Source organism: Pocillopora damicornis, chromosome 10 (genome assembly GCF_964200805.1).
Source record: "Pocillopora damicornis chromosome 10, jaPocDami1.2, whole genome shotgun sequence".
Classification (NCBI taxonomy): domain Eukaryota; kingdom Metazoa; phylum Cnidaria; class Anthozoa; order Scleractinia; family Pocilloporidae; genus Pocillopora; species Pocillopora damicornis.
The window spans coordinates 5823404-5839128 of NC_142679.1; the positions used below are offsets into that span (position 1 = coordinate 5823404).

General features: G+C 39.9%; 1 protein-coding gene across 2 annotated transcripts; it reads left to right on the plus strand.

The window, feature by feature from the left end:
- Window positions 1-698: 698 nt before the first annotated feature.
- On the plus strand, window positions 699-13763 carry LOC113674694 (uncharacterized). 2 transcript variants are annotated; one of them, XM_089184924.1, is made up of 13 exons: window positions 699-1012; window positions 2284-2644; window positions 3529-4152; window positions 4901-5134; window positions 6831-6946; window positions 7042-7223; window positions 7357-7694; window positions 8336-8577; window positions 9049-9198; window positions 9566-9742; window positions 10461-10599; window positions 11752-12091; window positions 12529-13763. In XM_089184924.1, the coding sequence occupies exons 1-13, from the start codon at window positions 956-958 to the stop codon at window positions 12539-12541; spliced, it is 2973 nt and encodes a 990-aa protein (XP_089041050.1). In that variant the 5' UTR covers window positions 699-955; the 3' UTR covers window positions 12542-13763. The 2 variants fall into 2 exon arrangements, with proteins under 2 accessions (XP_089041050.1, XP_089041051.1); XM_089184925.1 differs by having other exon boundaries at window positions 11755-12091.
- Window positions 13764-15725: the final 1962 nt, after the last annotated feature.

The following is a 15725-nucleotide window of genomic DNA, read 5'->3' on the forward strand; positions in this document are numbered from 1 at the left end:
AGTTGCGCGCAGTAGGAAGCTTCTTTCGGCCATTTCTCCTGGAAAGAAAGCGAGGTTATCTGGCGATAAAAGCATAACAGACCGAGCGCGGTGGCAGGCGGGGTATGGGGGTAGCGTATAGATTAGAGTATGAATTAGACGTATGGAGTACAAATAATCTTCCTCGACGCACAGCTCAAATATAAATTTTTAAACAAGCCCTTAAATGAAGACGAACAAACAAATAAAAAGTCCTAGAAACAATCTCATTCAAGTGTAAAAAGTGATGGAGTCAGATATTATTTCCGATGCCTTTGGTTTGTCTGGTGGATGCTCGATACTTAATATTGCAGTAATCTTAAAATAGACTTCAGACGCCTCTAAAGACTGAATCCAACCCGAAAAAACTAAGGGAAAAAATGATAATAATTTTGACAGATGCGGAAAATAATGCGGTTGGTCATTGTTCAATGAACCTACTTGAATGCCAATATTTATCACTTTCCCCCTTGAAAAGGAATGGTTAACTGTCTTTCCTACTCCGAAACTGATCTGTTCGAATTTTCTTCATCTCATCGTTGATCATTGGTTGCTTATTCTCGATCAAAATAGATCAAGCTTTCCTCCTCTCCCGTCGTCCCTCCCCCCCCCCCCCCCCTCCTCTGCCTCCGCTAACCACTGTGGGGAAATAATAAACACGTCACGTTAGGGAAAAAACCCGAATATATTGACACTAAGTTTGAGAAGAGTTTGTTTAATTTAAAAAAAAAAGTATTAAAGTTACACAATACGTATTTTTTTTACGCATTCGCTCATGTATCTACCCAAGTAATCAAAACGCAAGCTGACGAGAGCGACGAATTTCTATTGTAGTCTTGTCTGAAGGCACTCGATCGCGCAGCCGGCAGGCGAAGACGTAACGGGGATCAAGTTCGCCGATTCGTTAAGACATATTGCGCGTCGTGCAGTCTCTACAATGGTGTACGAGGTTCTTTTTGTTGCTTTCACATTTATAGGAATCAACACAAGCAGTGTAAGTACCTCTAACATATCTATATTGGAAATATTGGTTGATATGTATGTTAGGACTGTTTATTACATCAGTCTTTCATCACCTGCATAATTTATATTTCTAACTGGCGCTTCTCAGAACGGAATCGCCATAACGGTTCTCGAAATCTGAGCTGTCACTGTAAACTTAGGAGTAAATCATCCTATTCCAATCGATTGCTTCCGACAAGCTTAATGTTAAAGAGAAGTCTTCGTTGTCATGTCAATTGGACTTAGATTTTGCCGGTTTGGCACGCCTTTGAAAATGTGGTAATTAAGGGTACAACTGTTTCAGTATTGTACACAGAAACAGCAATCATTTCGGTGAGTTTATTTCTTCACAGCGTTTAACGAAATCGATAAAAAATAATCTCGCTGAACTGATTGCTGTCTCTGTGTGCAATACTGAAATAGTTTCCTTAGTTGGCACATTTTCAAAGGCGTTTTGGATTTTGCCTTTGTCCACAAGAATTAAATTTTCATTCTGAGAGATGAATAGGCACTTTGTCCACTTCGAAACCGAAAGCGGAAGGGTCGTTGTTACGCAAAAGCTTCCTTTGTTTGTAATCTTCATCACGAGTTAGTGACGATTACCACCAAAAATGATCTTCGCTATCTGTAAGAAAACGTGTATTCCATGAAGTCGAAAGCATGAATACTGTAGTAATCGCAAGATAAAAATAGTTATCAACCAAACATACCATCAAAGCTAGAAGACTAATTGAAAGCGAAATATTTGATACCAGAGGAAAACGTAAGGGCAAATATCACAATATTGTTGCCGGCAAATGTAATGTTGTTTTGACTAGACGCTCGATACTTGAGACCTCTGGTACAAAATGTTATTTGCTCAAGGTAAAATAAAATTTCTTCAAATTAAACTGTTTTTATCTCACCGCAAAGCTGTTATTACTTAGTATAAGAATTTGCTTAGGATCGTACCTCCTGAGTGCTATTGTTCGAAGTTTTAAAAGTCACTTTTTAATGAATAAGAATCGATAAAACAATTCAAACTACCAACTGAATTCAAAACTGATGTTTGCTTTTTCTTGATCTTAGAAGCTAGCTAAGCTGGCGTAAACATAGACACGTAGAAAAGGAGCCTCCCCCTCTCCCCTCCCCTCCCTCTTCATCTTTCTCCCCCCCTCTCCTCCCACTCCCCCATTTTGTGCTTTTTGTTCCTTTTTTTCTCGGTAATCAAAGTGTAATCCAAACTGATTTCTTTGTTGTTGTTCCCCTTCTGTCTTCTTACAGTCGCTTAGCGGTAGTTATCCCAAGTTGTCCAGTCCGTCCTGCAAGAAATGCCCTGCAGGATCTTTTACAGTCTGCTCTCTAAATGAAGAGTCACGATGTGTAAAGTGCGCGGAAGGAACGTACAACGATAAGCCTTCTCGCCGAGGAACATGCAAGCGCTGCACCAGATGTGGTCACAATGAATACAAGTCCCATCCCTGTAATTCAACGTCGAATACCGTTTGTGTAAAATGCAGGGAATGTCCTCCAGGCTTCGGTGTGTTCAGGCCTTGTGAAAAGACTAGAGACACTGATTGTGTTAAGTGTCCAGTTCCCGAGAGCTTCCTCAGCAGTTATGGTAAAGTTGAATGCGGAATTAAAGGTAATAGTTGAATTTCTTTCCAAAGTCAGAACGACTTTTCCTTTTCCTGCAATCAAACGTTCCATAAACGGTGCAAAAAAGACCTAAAATAAGTGCCCTCTTCAGCCTGAAAGGTGTTTTCTGTTGTGAGATGTTACGAGCGGGGGTTGACCCAAGGGCCGTTATGTTGTGTATGCCTACGGAAGGTGCCAACCAGAATGGAATTGATTATTGGGACCAGTTGTTAATTAACCCTTTAACTCCCAGATCAAATTTGTAATTCTCCTTACTGTCAACCATAAAATTCTTATTGTTAGTTCAGAGAATTTAGCATTGTATCCCCAAATTGATGTTTTTCTTTACTCTCATCACTTATCTGGTTGATATTGTATTGATCTTGTAAGGAGAAATTCTATCTTGATCACTCATGGGAGTTAAAGGGTTAACGCCAGGGAGGGAGAACTCTCTTGGGGGGGATCACATGGTTTTTAGGGGAAATGAAGGGGGTATTGGTTGTCGCACAGCGGAGCATAAAGGGGGGGGGGGGCTATGGAAAGTTGAGGGAGGAATCATTACGGAGCCTTAAGAAGGGAAAAGGTAAATTTTATAGTGACACAACCAGAATCTTCCAAACCCCCCCCCCCCCCTCTGAATAAAAAATGACTGGTCCCATATCAAGACACGGTTGTGTTGTGAAAAAAGGAATCGGTAAAAGAAATCTTTGTTCCATGATTCTTCAGACACTCGTGAAAATTTCGAAAACTAGAAGATTTTTTTCGGTTGCAAAGTGCTCTGATACTTCTTAGGTATTTGAATGTTTGACATGAGAAGTTTAAGTGATGGCAACTGAGATATGTTACACGCCTGTTGTGTCTTATCATGCGTTTCATTTTTCTGTTTTGCAGTTGATTCTTTTCGCAACAATATCAGGGAGAAAGAAAAGCTCAAGGATAGTTTCTTTGCTCTAAGAGAGGAGGTTAATCCCTGGGAAAATGGCAGGAAGAACCCCAAGTCTCAGCATCGACTTGCATTCGTCGAAGAACATGTCAACGCTAACATCATTGTATCTGCGTTACCTTCTGTTAATCCAACGCCTTCAAGTGTTCTCTTCTCTACGAAGCCCACTAGTGCTGTAGACCAAGGAACAATTTTGGTTAGTTCTGCTTTTTATAGCTCACCATCGTCATCACGGAGCGTCGAGAAATCCATTACTTTTCCCGCGGGAGAAATCATCGACCCTACACTCCGACCGGATATTCCTTCAAAACGTCGACCTCCATCTCGCCCGACAGAAAAATCCGTTTCCTACTTTAAAACACCGACAAATTTTGAAATTCAAGGAGATGATGGGAGCTATCCGAGTCGTACACCGCGAAACACCCGTCAAAACGGAACAGATGCAACGACAACGCGTGTAGCATCACCTGTTTCACCTTCTAAGAGCGTCAAAGCCATGTACATCAACCATAGAATGGATGAAGAACTTAGCACAGAATCCTATCGACATCGCAATACCAGGTGGAGTCTAGGTAAGGCTTAACTGACTTTGTCCTCCTCAGTTTTGTCCCGCGTCATTAGTCAGCTAATGTGACTACTCTTGGCAACACAACCTTAGCCCCCCTTACTCCCCTGACATATCCAGGGAGAGGTCCGGGGATCACGATCTCCTCTCTATCAGATCCGTTTGGGTATTTTTATTACTTGTCCGACAACAAAATTCTCGCAACGGCAGGTTTACATGTTACTATTCAGCATGAAGTATAATTAAAAAATGACCTAAAAGATCAAATAAAATGATCCAGAAGAGTTTTCTTTCCTTATTTAGTTTGTTGGACCCTATTGCGGAAAAGAAAAATTGTCTTTTCTTAATCAAAGTTTGGATCCCCCCAACAATAATTTCTGCATCCGCTCCAGGGTGGTTGGGTGCGTTGTCTCCTGAGTCTGCGAGGGAGGCACAAAGGTGGCGGGGAGGGGGTGGGGGGGAGTTGTTGATTTTCAGAAATTCATTTGAACTTCACAAAGAAGTTCATCTCACATTTCTTTAGATGTTCAAAGGAGAAGTGAAAAGCCGGTGGACAATAATCCGTTAATTTTTTAGGAAACCAGATGACAACAACTAGTGTTAAGAACTTCTGCGAGCTTTTTTGCGCTGACAGTGACGCTTAACACTCAGGTTGCTACTTCGACCATGTGTCTGTGTAATTCTAAACGGGATATTCAAAATATCTCTGATATATCATCTATTTTTGTCGGTCCCTTTCGATAATTTTTTTACAGGAACTGATATTAACAAAGCGACATTAATGGTCACCAGTGACAACGGACATATAGAAGTTGACTTCCCTCCTCCAACAGAGGAAAATGAGGTCAGAGCCCCGTACCATGAATCTGACCAGGGTGTGTTCCAACATTCTCAAAACTGGCTAGTGATAGTAGTGATATTGGTTTCCGTTGCTGCTTTGGCGATGATTTTAATAATCAAGCGATGGAGGCATCAGAAGAAAACCAAAGGTAAATGATTTGGATATCTTGCGGATCAACATCAGTATCTGGGCAACTGCCCACCTACCCCTCCCCTAACCCGACGTAGGGGAGAGGTAGGTGGGCAGTTGCCCAGATACTGATATTGATCCTGTCTTGCAGCTGAGGGATTTAGTTATGTTAGGTTATTTGGTGAGCATGGTATGGGGTACGTCACTTTTGACGTGCGCATGAGCACTTGAGTGCAATGGATAAAAAGACACCGAATCCAAAGTTTAAATTTATAATTTTTAATGATAACGATAACAGAAACCTGGCATGCCCCCCAATGATTCTAAGAAAGTAATGCAGGACCCCCTAAGACCCCCTTTACCCCCGAGACCTCTACTCACGCCCTTTATAGGTATATCTAGGTATTTCTGTGCGAATGTATTCAAGTATGGCAAGGTATATCCAGTAGAAAATGATATCCAGTAGAAGTACGAATGTGTTCAAGTATGGAAAGGTATATCCAGTAGAAAATGATATCCAGTAGAAGTACGAATGTGTTCAAGCATGGAAAGGTATATCCAGTAGAAGTGCGAATGTATTCAAGTATGGAAAGGTATATCCAGTAGAGCATGATATTCAGTAGAAGTACGAATGTGTTGAAGTATGGAAAGGTATATCCGGTAGAGCGTAATATCCAGTAGAAGTACGAATGTGTTCAAGTATGGAAAGGTATATCCAGTAGAAAATGATATCCAGTAGAAGTACGAATGTGTTCAAGCATGGAAAGGTATATCCAGTAGAAGTGCGAATGTATTCAAGTATGGAAAGGTATATTCAGTAGAGCATGTATTTAGTAGAAGTACGAATGTGTTGAAGTATGGAAAGGTATATCCGGTAGAGCGTAATATCCAGTAGAAAAGCGAATGTGTTCAAGTATGGAAAGGTATATCCAGTAGAACATGATATCCAGTAGAAGTACGAATGTGTTCAAGGCTTTGTTTAACGATTAACAATGACCGTATATGGCTACTTTGGAACAATGGCGGAAACAGCTTTAAAATACACGCGGGATTTTTCAAAATTTCCGATTATCATACGAGCGGCAGATTTAAACCATCGGCAAAACTGATGATACGACAAATCCTCCCCGTGGGGATGATTCTGGTAGATTTTTTAGGATGCAAATAGTCACGGTGGGGTGGATGGTGGGGCGACTGTGGCTTTCGTATCTGAAGTAAAGAAATGTCACCGTTTTTTCCTTTACATTGCTTACAACTGGCGAAAGATATATTAAATTAGAGGCTCACTGTGCGATACAAAGGTGATGAGAGCATGTGTAACCTGGTATTGACGTCTGAAGCCTACCACGCCGTTGAATCATGTAGAAGACTATCGTCATTTGCTCGATTGTTTGTTTTTGTTCAAGTATGGAAAGGTATATCCAGTAGAGCATGATATCCAGTAGAGATAGGATGTGTTAAAGTATGGAGAGGTCATCCTTTACTTAAGAACATCGTTAATATATTGTTAAACCTTTTGTTGCACAGCAAAAAGAATTTACGACAGAATTCAAAAGCACCTGAGGAATTACACTCAAACAGCTATTTGCCTGAAGCTAAAAAATATTGTTGAATAATGCTCTCGTCTGCGTCTTGAAGATTATTTTAGAATATTCCGCCAAAAATGCGGCTATTAAGGTATTCAAATAATTATCGCAATGTCTTGTTACTTACAGGGAGTAGCTTCGCTTGTCCTCGTCCAAACTGCATACGCCCTCCACGCTGTGTGGCATCGTCGGACTGTTGTGATGGGGCTTCTATATCAAGCGCTACAGGAGCTTACACAGAACAGGTATAGTAATGGTGGGTTCGTCCACAATATTGACCTTCCTTGAACACTTTGTTGCCATTTCAGAGAGTGATTTTTACTGCTTATTTAACTGATAGACTGAAAGCTCCACAAGATCAAAGTATAGTCAGGAGGATGAAACAGAAGATTCTCTACCAAATCTCAACAACCCAGCTCAGGACACTTTGCCTACCTTTCAAAGTAATCTTGTGGTCGCAGATGTTCATCATACCTCTCAATTTGATGGAACTGGCACAGGGTTAGTGGGGAAACGAGTTGTGTAAGTTTATTTTTTCTTTATCTAAGTTGTCTTACCACTGAGGTCGATTTAGTCACATTTTCTCCTCATAACGGGACGTCCAAATCACAGTTTCCCTCATATTTTCTATGATAATCTACCCTGTTTTCTATAGGTCCCCTGGATACATAACGGAAGTGGAGGCCACGTTCGACAGCTCTGGTGGAAAGCTTTTCGCACCGGACTCTGATGTCGTTATTACTGTAGGGAGTGGAGCAGTTCAAGAGGGCACCAAGCAGCGTTTTTTCTTCCGCGTGCCCAAGGATGACTCCATTTTGTTGCAGGACATCCCGGATATGCCCGAAGGAACACTTATTTCCCCCGTTGTCGAATGTGGACCTCACAACGTTACCTTGCTCAAGCCGGTGGAAATCACTGTTCCGCATGATCTGTGCTTGGACGAGGTCAGGAAGGATTCGATAAGGGTTTACAGATGTGAGCCATCTTCAAAAGGTAACTGTAAATCGCTATTCAAAAGCACTTTTAAAAAAATCGCTTTTACGCACAAATGGAAGTGGTACAGGAGGGTTATATAACCCGGAACCAATTAGAGTGCTGAATTTGGGCTGAACCGACCAAACAATAGGGACATTATGGCCGACTTGATTTGTCGCACAATCTCATCACCCCAAGAATGTAAACAGTTTATTCGAGCTTGGGGTACCGGAACACTCTTTTAATTTTAGTGATGTTTTTGTAAGGTTTTAACAGACACAATGATCCGGTTTTAAGATCATTTTCAGACAATCAGTGGCTGTTTATACTGACTTGACCAAAGGTTAAACGATCCTAGAAATAGCTTAGGAAGGCATTTTTCCAGGTTTTAAACATATCCACATGTATATATTCTCGCATTTATGGTGGCTACATCAGTTACATAGAGACGAGTCCTTATTTATCATCTAGGTAGGTAGGGAAGGGGGGTAGGAATTTTGGTGGTGTCAAGATACAAATTACCTAATCCTCCCAAAGGCCCCTATAATATTCATATGATTCCCCCCCCCTTTCACTGGCAACTAATCCCCCAATACTTCCCCCCCCCCCATAGATAATGTCTGGTACCTGAGGACGCTGTCAAATTAATTATGTTAAAGGGCCGTTACGATGGGAGAAAATTCCCTCAGCGTCAGAAAAAAACTGCCAATCCAAAGCATGGTTTACAGTGAAAAAGAACTCTATCCACATCAAGACTAGAAAATTTTCCATTTGGAGCGTGTTCGCCTGTGGCGGAACAAAGAGGAAGAGAGCGACTGTTTACTTCAGCAGACATAACCCGAGAAGTGATCACATTTACCTACGCTTCTACATTTACAGTGATAATGAGGATTCAAAGAAGGTATGTCGCAAAACGAGTAGTCAGCTAAAATGGTCAAGTATAGCATAATGAGCTCAATTAAGCTTAGAGGACAGATTTAGGGAAGAGGTGCAGGAGTGCGAACTACCTCCCTCCCCCTCCTCCTCCCCCTCCCCCCTTAAAAACTCAATAGCTGGGGCCTACATCTACCATTTTTTTTTTTTTGAGCCTGGGTGTTTCCAGACGATTCTTTGTTGCTTACTTGTTCCAGGCGTTCAGTTAGTAAACCTGAGAGAAATGGTAAATAGTAGCTGTAAACGATGCGATAATAGCGAAGGAGTTAAAAACGAGGGAGGCTTGGGTCGAGTCGCGAAAAGGAGGGAGGTCTGGGTCGAGTCGACTCTGTACAACTTGTTCCACTGTTAAATTTGGATTTAGATTTTTGTTGAGATTTATTTTAAAACATCCTAAGTGACGCTCTTTATGCTTTGGTTTACATCCCTATTTAACAAGCGAGTGAAAGCGCAGGAGAAAGAGTCTTTTCCTGGCTCGAGATCATCAAAGGAGAAACCGTTTAAGATGTACGATGATGAAAAGGATGTGATTGTGAAGCTCACTGATCTTGAAGACGGTTGGGAACTGGATAAGACTCCCAGTGAACAGGTATTGAGCAGATTTAACATGCAATTCTAACAGATCTTATGGTATAACCGCTGGACACTGCAGATATTACATGACGTCATCTTAGATTTTCTTTAAACTCGTTTTCCCTTCCCCCTCCACCCCACAACAAATGCCTAATGCTACTTTAGCGTGTCGTGTTTCGTATCATGACTACTCATTCTCGCCAAAAATTGTTTCGGAATGTTTTCCCATGACCTCAGTTATAAAGTTATGCGCGGAGTTGACCAAGGTCTTGGAGAGTGAGAAAGAATTTATGATAACAAAGAAACACTTGGATGATTCACTTCTCTTTCCATAAGTTAAGTAGTTTCCACGCAAGGTAATACGTTTTAACCTTTCTTTGTAGAAATACAACTACGACACTGCATATCGCAATGGATTCCGTGCCAAAGACGCCTGTGATTTTGCAGTTAGACCAGCACGTCCAGAAGTGAAAGAATTTTCATGCAACCTTAAATTTAATCAAGAAGACAGCCCAACAGAATATTCAATTTATCTTTACCCGGGGTATTCACCGCGACAGGTGAAGTACACTATTGAACAGAAGTCGTAAAACACTCGCCTAATTCAGCATTCCTGTTCCTGTAATGACATTAATTTGTGCCCAAGTCGTATAAAATTATTTGCCCAGTCGTAAACCATTTTACCTCTCCTGTGTTGGTGTATCACTGCTCTCACAAACCAACAAAAATAGTTCTCCATTCGTTTCCCAGTCGTTTGACTATCAGTCGAGGCCTACATGTGATGAATCGCAAAACAGTCGCACCCCTATGGTATGTCAGCATAATTGCTAAGGAGTGCGTTGTATCTCGCTATAGTCACCCCGCACCAGAAGGTTATCGAAGTAACGCTAAACATTTCGGATTTAACTGGTCGTAATTGGCTTATTGTTAAACATATAAAGCCTGTTTAACGCTTTCTAGCAAACGAACGTTGACACGACCATTACAAATAAATATCTCGTTTCATTCAGTTTTGTTACTGTCAAGTGCACTTTACGGATTAACCAAGTGATTTAAGCACCAAACCTCTCTTTACCTCTGATAGTCACCCTAACAATTATACTAAACTGATCATCTCCCGAAGGATAAGTGAATATTGTTAATCATTCGTGAAGTAAACCGACAGTAATCGAACGGGAGTCGCGTACGTAGCAATTGTGGGATGGTTTAGGACTTAGTTATGAGTCAATATGTCATCGAAGTTATTCTGTTTCATTTTGTTTGTTATTCAATCAACAGACAAGTCGAAAGAATTTTGTCCGAAATTCTGAGAGTGGCACATCTTCCAACGGTTGTGAGTTTGCGGGTGCAGTTTCTATCACAATGCCATCAGAGGAGAACGAAATCAATGAAAGCCAAGAAACGATAACCTCAATGGGTTAGTGACATCGATTCGTTATCCTAAGGGCTAAATAATGGTAATTGAACTGAGTGGAGTGCAATTTGGGCTAAAATCGTACGCTGATTTCAAAATCGAATGAGCGCGTAGCGCTAGTTCGATTTGAAATCACAAGTATGATTTCAGACCAAAATTACACGACACGAGGTTCAATTACCACTTTATTACATCCATTTTGAAATCGCCCAAATACAGGACTTGGTCAGTTCAAACATTTTATTGATGCAGTACTGAGCCGGTCTGAAAATTCATCCATCTCTTGGGGAGAAAAAGCAAGAGTTTTGGAAACAAAAGTTGCAAAATTTGCCTCATGATACTCTTTGTCTTTCATTTTTCTGCAATTTGATCGGTTACTTTAAACAAGTCTTGAAATCTGATTGGTCGTTTCGTCCTTAGTGTTGCCTCATTGCCTGGGAAAAAGATGCGATTTAAATCAAAAAATGGTGCGATTCGTGAATAAATCACGTCAATTGCAGCCAATCAGATTACAGGGACCACTAGTGATTTCAAAATGGGTGTAATAAAGCTCGAAACTTCAGCTTTAGAAACTCTTTACGGCAGCCAATTTACAAAAACAACTCAGTTAATAGAACCAATTATACCCCCTCCCCCCCCCCCCCACCACCCACGTAGTACCACAGTTTATCACTTTAAACTGTAAAAAACCTGAAAGTTTTTCTGTCTTAGGCCCACATCTTATACAGTTTGAGTCAAAATGGTCTCCATGGAAGGATTACACGTGCTTCTCTCGCGTTTCTATATGTTTTGAGAATCATTTTTGAAGACAAAATTCACGACACAGGATTGGATATCTCTGGATATTCCTGGGATCTACGAAAACGGGAACTCGAGTAACTTAAGAACAATTTGATGACGATTATCCTTGCCGAGAGTAAAGTTGGTTGAGCGAGAGGTGCGAATTTTCCAGAACAATCACAGAGCGAAATACAGCGGATTATCTTCGATGCTCAACTGAAAATTACTTTAGAGTATTGGAGTTAAACTGAGAGGAATGCAATCCCGTGGTAGGATTGACGCGACTTGGCTGAATAAATGGGGAAAGCTTGTCTGCGCATTTACGAAAGAGATTAACATAAAAGCAATGATGTTGTCTGATGAATGTTTTTTTAGCAGATTCCTTGGCGGTCAATCAAACAGAACCTTTTAGCTGCGATATATCCTCGCTGGGCAGTGACAGACAACCAGCAACAGAAGACCATTTCCACTGCATACGCGAGGAAATCGGTGCTAAATGGAAGGACGTTCTGCGAAAACTGGGTCTCAAGGAGTCGGAAATCGAAAATATTTGCGTGAATCATATGCGTGAACCATATGGGGTGGAAGAGAGTTTTTACCAAGGTCTACTGAGGTGGAAAAGAGGTTTCGGCAAGGAAGCTACTACCAAAAAACTGTGTGACGTTCTTCTTGAGGCACGCTGCACGGAAGCTTTGAAAAAGTTTAGAGAATTAAGGTATGATCTCTAAAATATCATTGTAGTACTATTATCATCTTTATTCCAGATTCGGTTACATTTGGAGTAAAATAAAGCAATTTTAGATTCAATGTCGTAAGTACTCTGGAATTGCATTGGTATCTTAACACAGACGTTGTCCACTGCGTCGCCGTCGTCGTTTCTTAAACTCTGTTATGACAACAGTAGTCTACAAGCGGTTCCTCGTTCTCGGCGAAGTCCGTCGCGCGAGTTAAAAGCCGAAATCAGTAAAAAAAAAAAAATGATTTTGCAAAGTAAGGTGTAAGGACTAAGGTAGAGTGGCATGAAAAATAAAATTGCCTCTTTCTCTTGTCCTGTGGTTTAAAGTAATACCACCATGGTCATATGAACTTTGCAAAGCAACGGACTGCATGTTTTGCTGTGTAAATTTTAAATCGACTTTCTTTCCTCTTAAGTTGCAGAGTGTGACGCTGCTACTCCAAATCAAGAGAGGGCGGCAATTATTTGAACCAGATTACCACAATTACATGTTGGCTTGTTGGCTGTTTTAAACCGGTTCAGATAAATTCGAATCTTGTCCTATCGGATCATAAAATTGTTTTCCGTGTTTTGTGCCTGAATTTTTTAAAAAATATTTTCGTATGTTTCTTTCGTTTTCGGTTAGTTCTGCTGGATTTCATACATATGAAATTCACATTTCTCCCTTTACACCCTAACATCAGTATGCACATTCTCCTTAATGTTCTCTATACATTTCCAAATGTGCTGGCAAGGAGAATTTGTTCAACAATCAAGAGGTTCTTTAGTTGATTATCGTTTCATTTATTCTCCTGACCTTAATGTTTGATTCATGGGTGATATTGAAAAGGAGAAATTAGATGCTAGTCACTCTCAGGAATTAAAGGGTTAACTGACATCTCAACTGACACCCCTTAGGAACTTGTATTCAGCTACTCGGCTAGAAAGTGGTATTTTGATGTAGCTAGACTGTTCTTTACAATTTTTATATTACTTGTATTGTTTTCGTTATTCTGGATCTGAAGTATGACGGTAAGAATTTTAAGGAAGAATGTTTCTGTAAATGGTAAATAAATTGAAGGAAGTTACTTAGTAGGCAAGAAAATGTCCCTTTTAGTTGAACAGGAACTTTTAAGAATTCACTTTGTCGCTCATTGAATGAACTACCTTCTAACATAAGGGACTCTAACACCTTGTCAGTCTTTCGCGAGAAATTGTTCACTTATTTTTAAGTTCAGTGCTAATTTTTTATCGTACTTATATAATTTTTATTATGAGTTTAGAGCAATTGGTCTTCGACACTCATTTTCTTAACTTGGTAAATAATTAACTGTTACTTTCATTATGGCGGCTTATATTAAGGAATCTTGTGTTCTGTTTTAAGCTGTCCTTAAATTGAAAGGATTAGTTTGTTCATTGTAATAATTTGGAATCTGTGTTAGAGATTAGAGATTAAAGAAAAGTTACACGCAGCCCGACACGATTGGCTGCCATAGGTTGATGGACGTTTACTAAAATCCTCCAACACCTGGTGATACTGTCACCTATAAATACTAATGTATGTTCTTACGCAATTGATTGTGACTTAGCTAGTCCTCCTAGAAGTCTTTATCAAGTGAAGTTAAAAATAAAGGGAGTGTTATGGAGAGGAGTTTTTCCCTCAACAATAAAATGCTCTTGTCGTGCAATTTCTGCTACTTCTGAAAACACGCGTCATATTAACTCTTAATTTTACTCGGTTTTATGCGATTACCAATACACTCACTAAAAAAACTATATATTTTGATAGAAAGAGAATCAAAACTCATGTCAAAACTCAAAAAACTCAAAATCAGATGTAAATAACATATTTTGATCATTAGCACAGTGTAGGACACGTTTTTCTATCAAAAAAAAATTTGTAAAAGCGTGGTTATAAAAAAATGGTAATAAAAATATATCAACGGGAACCCGCGTCACAAATATTTTTTTTCTGTGGGGCCCGGCGTAAAATAAATTACAGAAATAATAAAAATGACGCCTACATGGTGATAATTGAAAATTTTAATTTTAATTGAAGTTGAAAATTGAAGCCATAGGCGTGGTCAAGTAATGTGGGCTCACTACGACCATTGTTTAAGAAGCATAGATAACATTTAATGAGTACTTCTAATATGTCTATTAAAAGTCGAAATTTCAGCAGTGCAGATAAGATGTTCCAATCATTGGCACCTAAATAAATAAACCGGTTTTGTCCCCAGGAGTGATATGTCAGGTGCCTACAGATGTTATTTCTACCTAAAGTGTTGCATAGTAATTAAGAATGTTTTAAATCTATGAAATTAAAAACACCACTAAAATAAAAACCGTTTAAAGCAATAAATATGTAACAATATCAGTCTAAGAAATCTCTTTTTTGTCAAGTTATCCGGCCCAGTCAAGCTGGTCGAGCACCTCGTTAGCAGATGAATCTTTTGGCACATTGAGTACGATTTTGGAAGCTTAATTTTGTATCATCTGGAATTTCTTCAGAAGAGTCAAAATAGTTTTAATCTCCCCATGTGACAACCGCATAGTCTAGCAAAGGTATTGCAGTGTGTTAGTGTGTTAGTGTGATAGTCTGACCAACTACATTTAGATTTTGAAATATTTAATGTCTGTTTTTGCTCATACAGCCACTGTGATAGTCTGACTTGGTCTTCAGTTAGCACAGTGTGCCATCCAAAAGCTGAAGGACAGTGTAGGGCTGTATCATCAGCAAACAAGGTAACAGTGCCATTCTCAATGACGTTGGGCAGATCATTCGTGTAGATGGTTGACGGTGAAGTCCATAAAATCAAATTTTGAGGTACAACTTATGACCCTTTTCTAGAAGAAGACGAAGATTGTCAAAAGAGTGTTTTTCGATACCGAGAAGAAAGGTAAGATTCGAACCGGGGGCCCTTTTCTCGAAAATCCCGGTAACTAAACATAGCCGAAGCCATATTTAAAAGTCAAACTTTAAAGAACAGAGAAGCAGCTTTTGGCAGCCTAACCAGGTTCACAGATTTCACGTTTAAATTTGTCTTCGCATAAGTTTCATAACTGCGGTTGTTTCATAATTTCCTTTGTAATTTTGTACGGGAAATTAGCGACCTGATAAAATTGATCTTCTTGCGCATGCCTGACCGTTGACCACCGCTGTGTCGCTGAGGATTAAGGTATAAATCGGACCCAGTTATGATGTTATGCTTTACCCTTTGTCAGTTCTATCTTAGATTGGGTGGGAAATACTTGGAGATGTATTGAAAATATCAGCCGATAAAGCCAACCTAAAGATCCAAAGAGGAGAGTAGACAGAGACAATATGAAGTATTCCCTTCCCTTCGCGTCAGTGCAATTACATACGCCACAGAGTCAAGAAAACAAATCAAAAGAGAAGAAAAGAAAAGAGGAAAATTGCTCCAACTGCTGTAGCTGTTGGTCTAGAAATGCTACCGTATTTATGAAAAAAAATTTTGGTTATTCTGTATCTACCATGATCTCCCAATGAAGACTTTAAGGCTATTGTTTCACAGACTCATAAAATATCTTTCTCTAGCATTTCAGTGTAACTCCCTTAATGATCGTGAAGATGCATATCTTTTAATAAAAGAAACCGACTATAATTCATGGA

Excerpts from the sequence above, each read along its gene's own strand:
- LOC113674694 (XM_089184924.1), top strand. The coding sequence starts at position 956 with ATGGTGTACGAGGTTCTTTTTGTTGCTTTCACATTTATAGGAATCAAC. Across the intron at positions 6,947-7,041 it reads CAGGAGCTTACACAGAACAG|ACTGAAAGCTCCACAAGATC; the intron begins GTATAGTAATGG and ends TTTAACTGATAG. Across the intron at positions 9,743-10,460 it reads CGGGGTATTCACCGCGACAG|ACAAGTCGAAAGAATTTTGT; the intron begins GTGAAGTACACT and ends TTCAATCAACAG.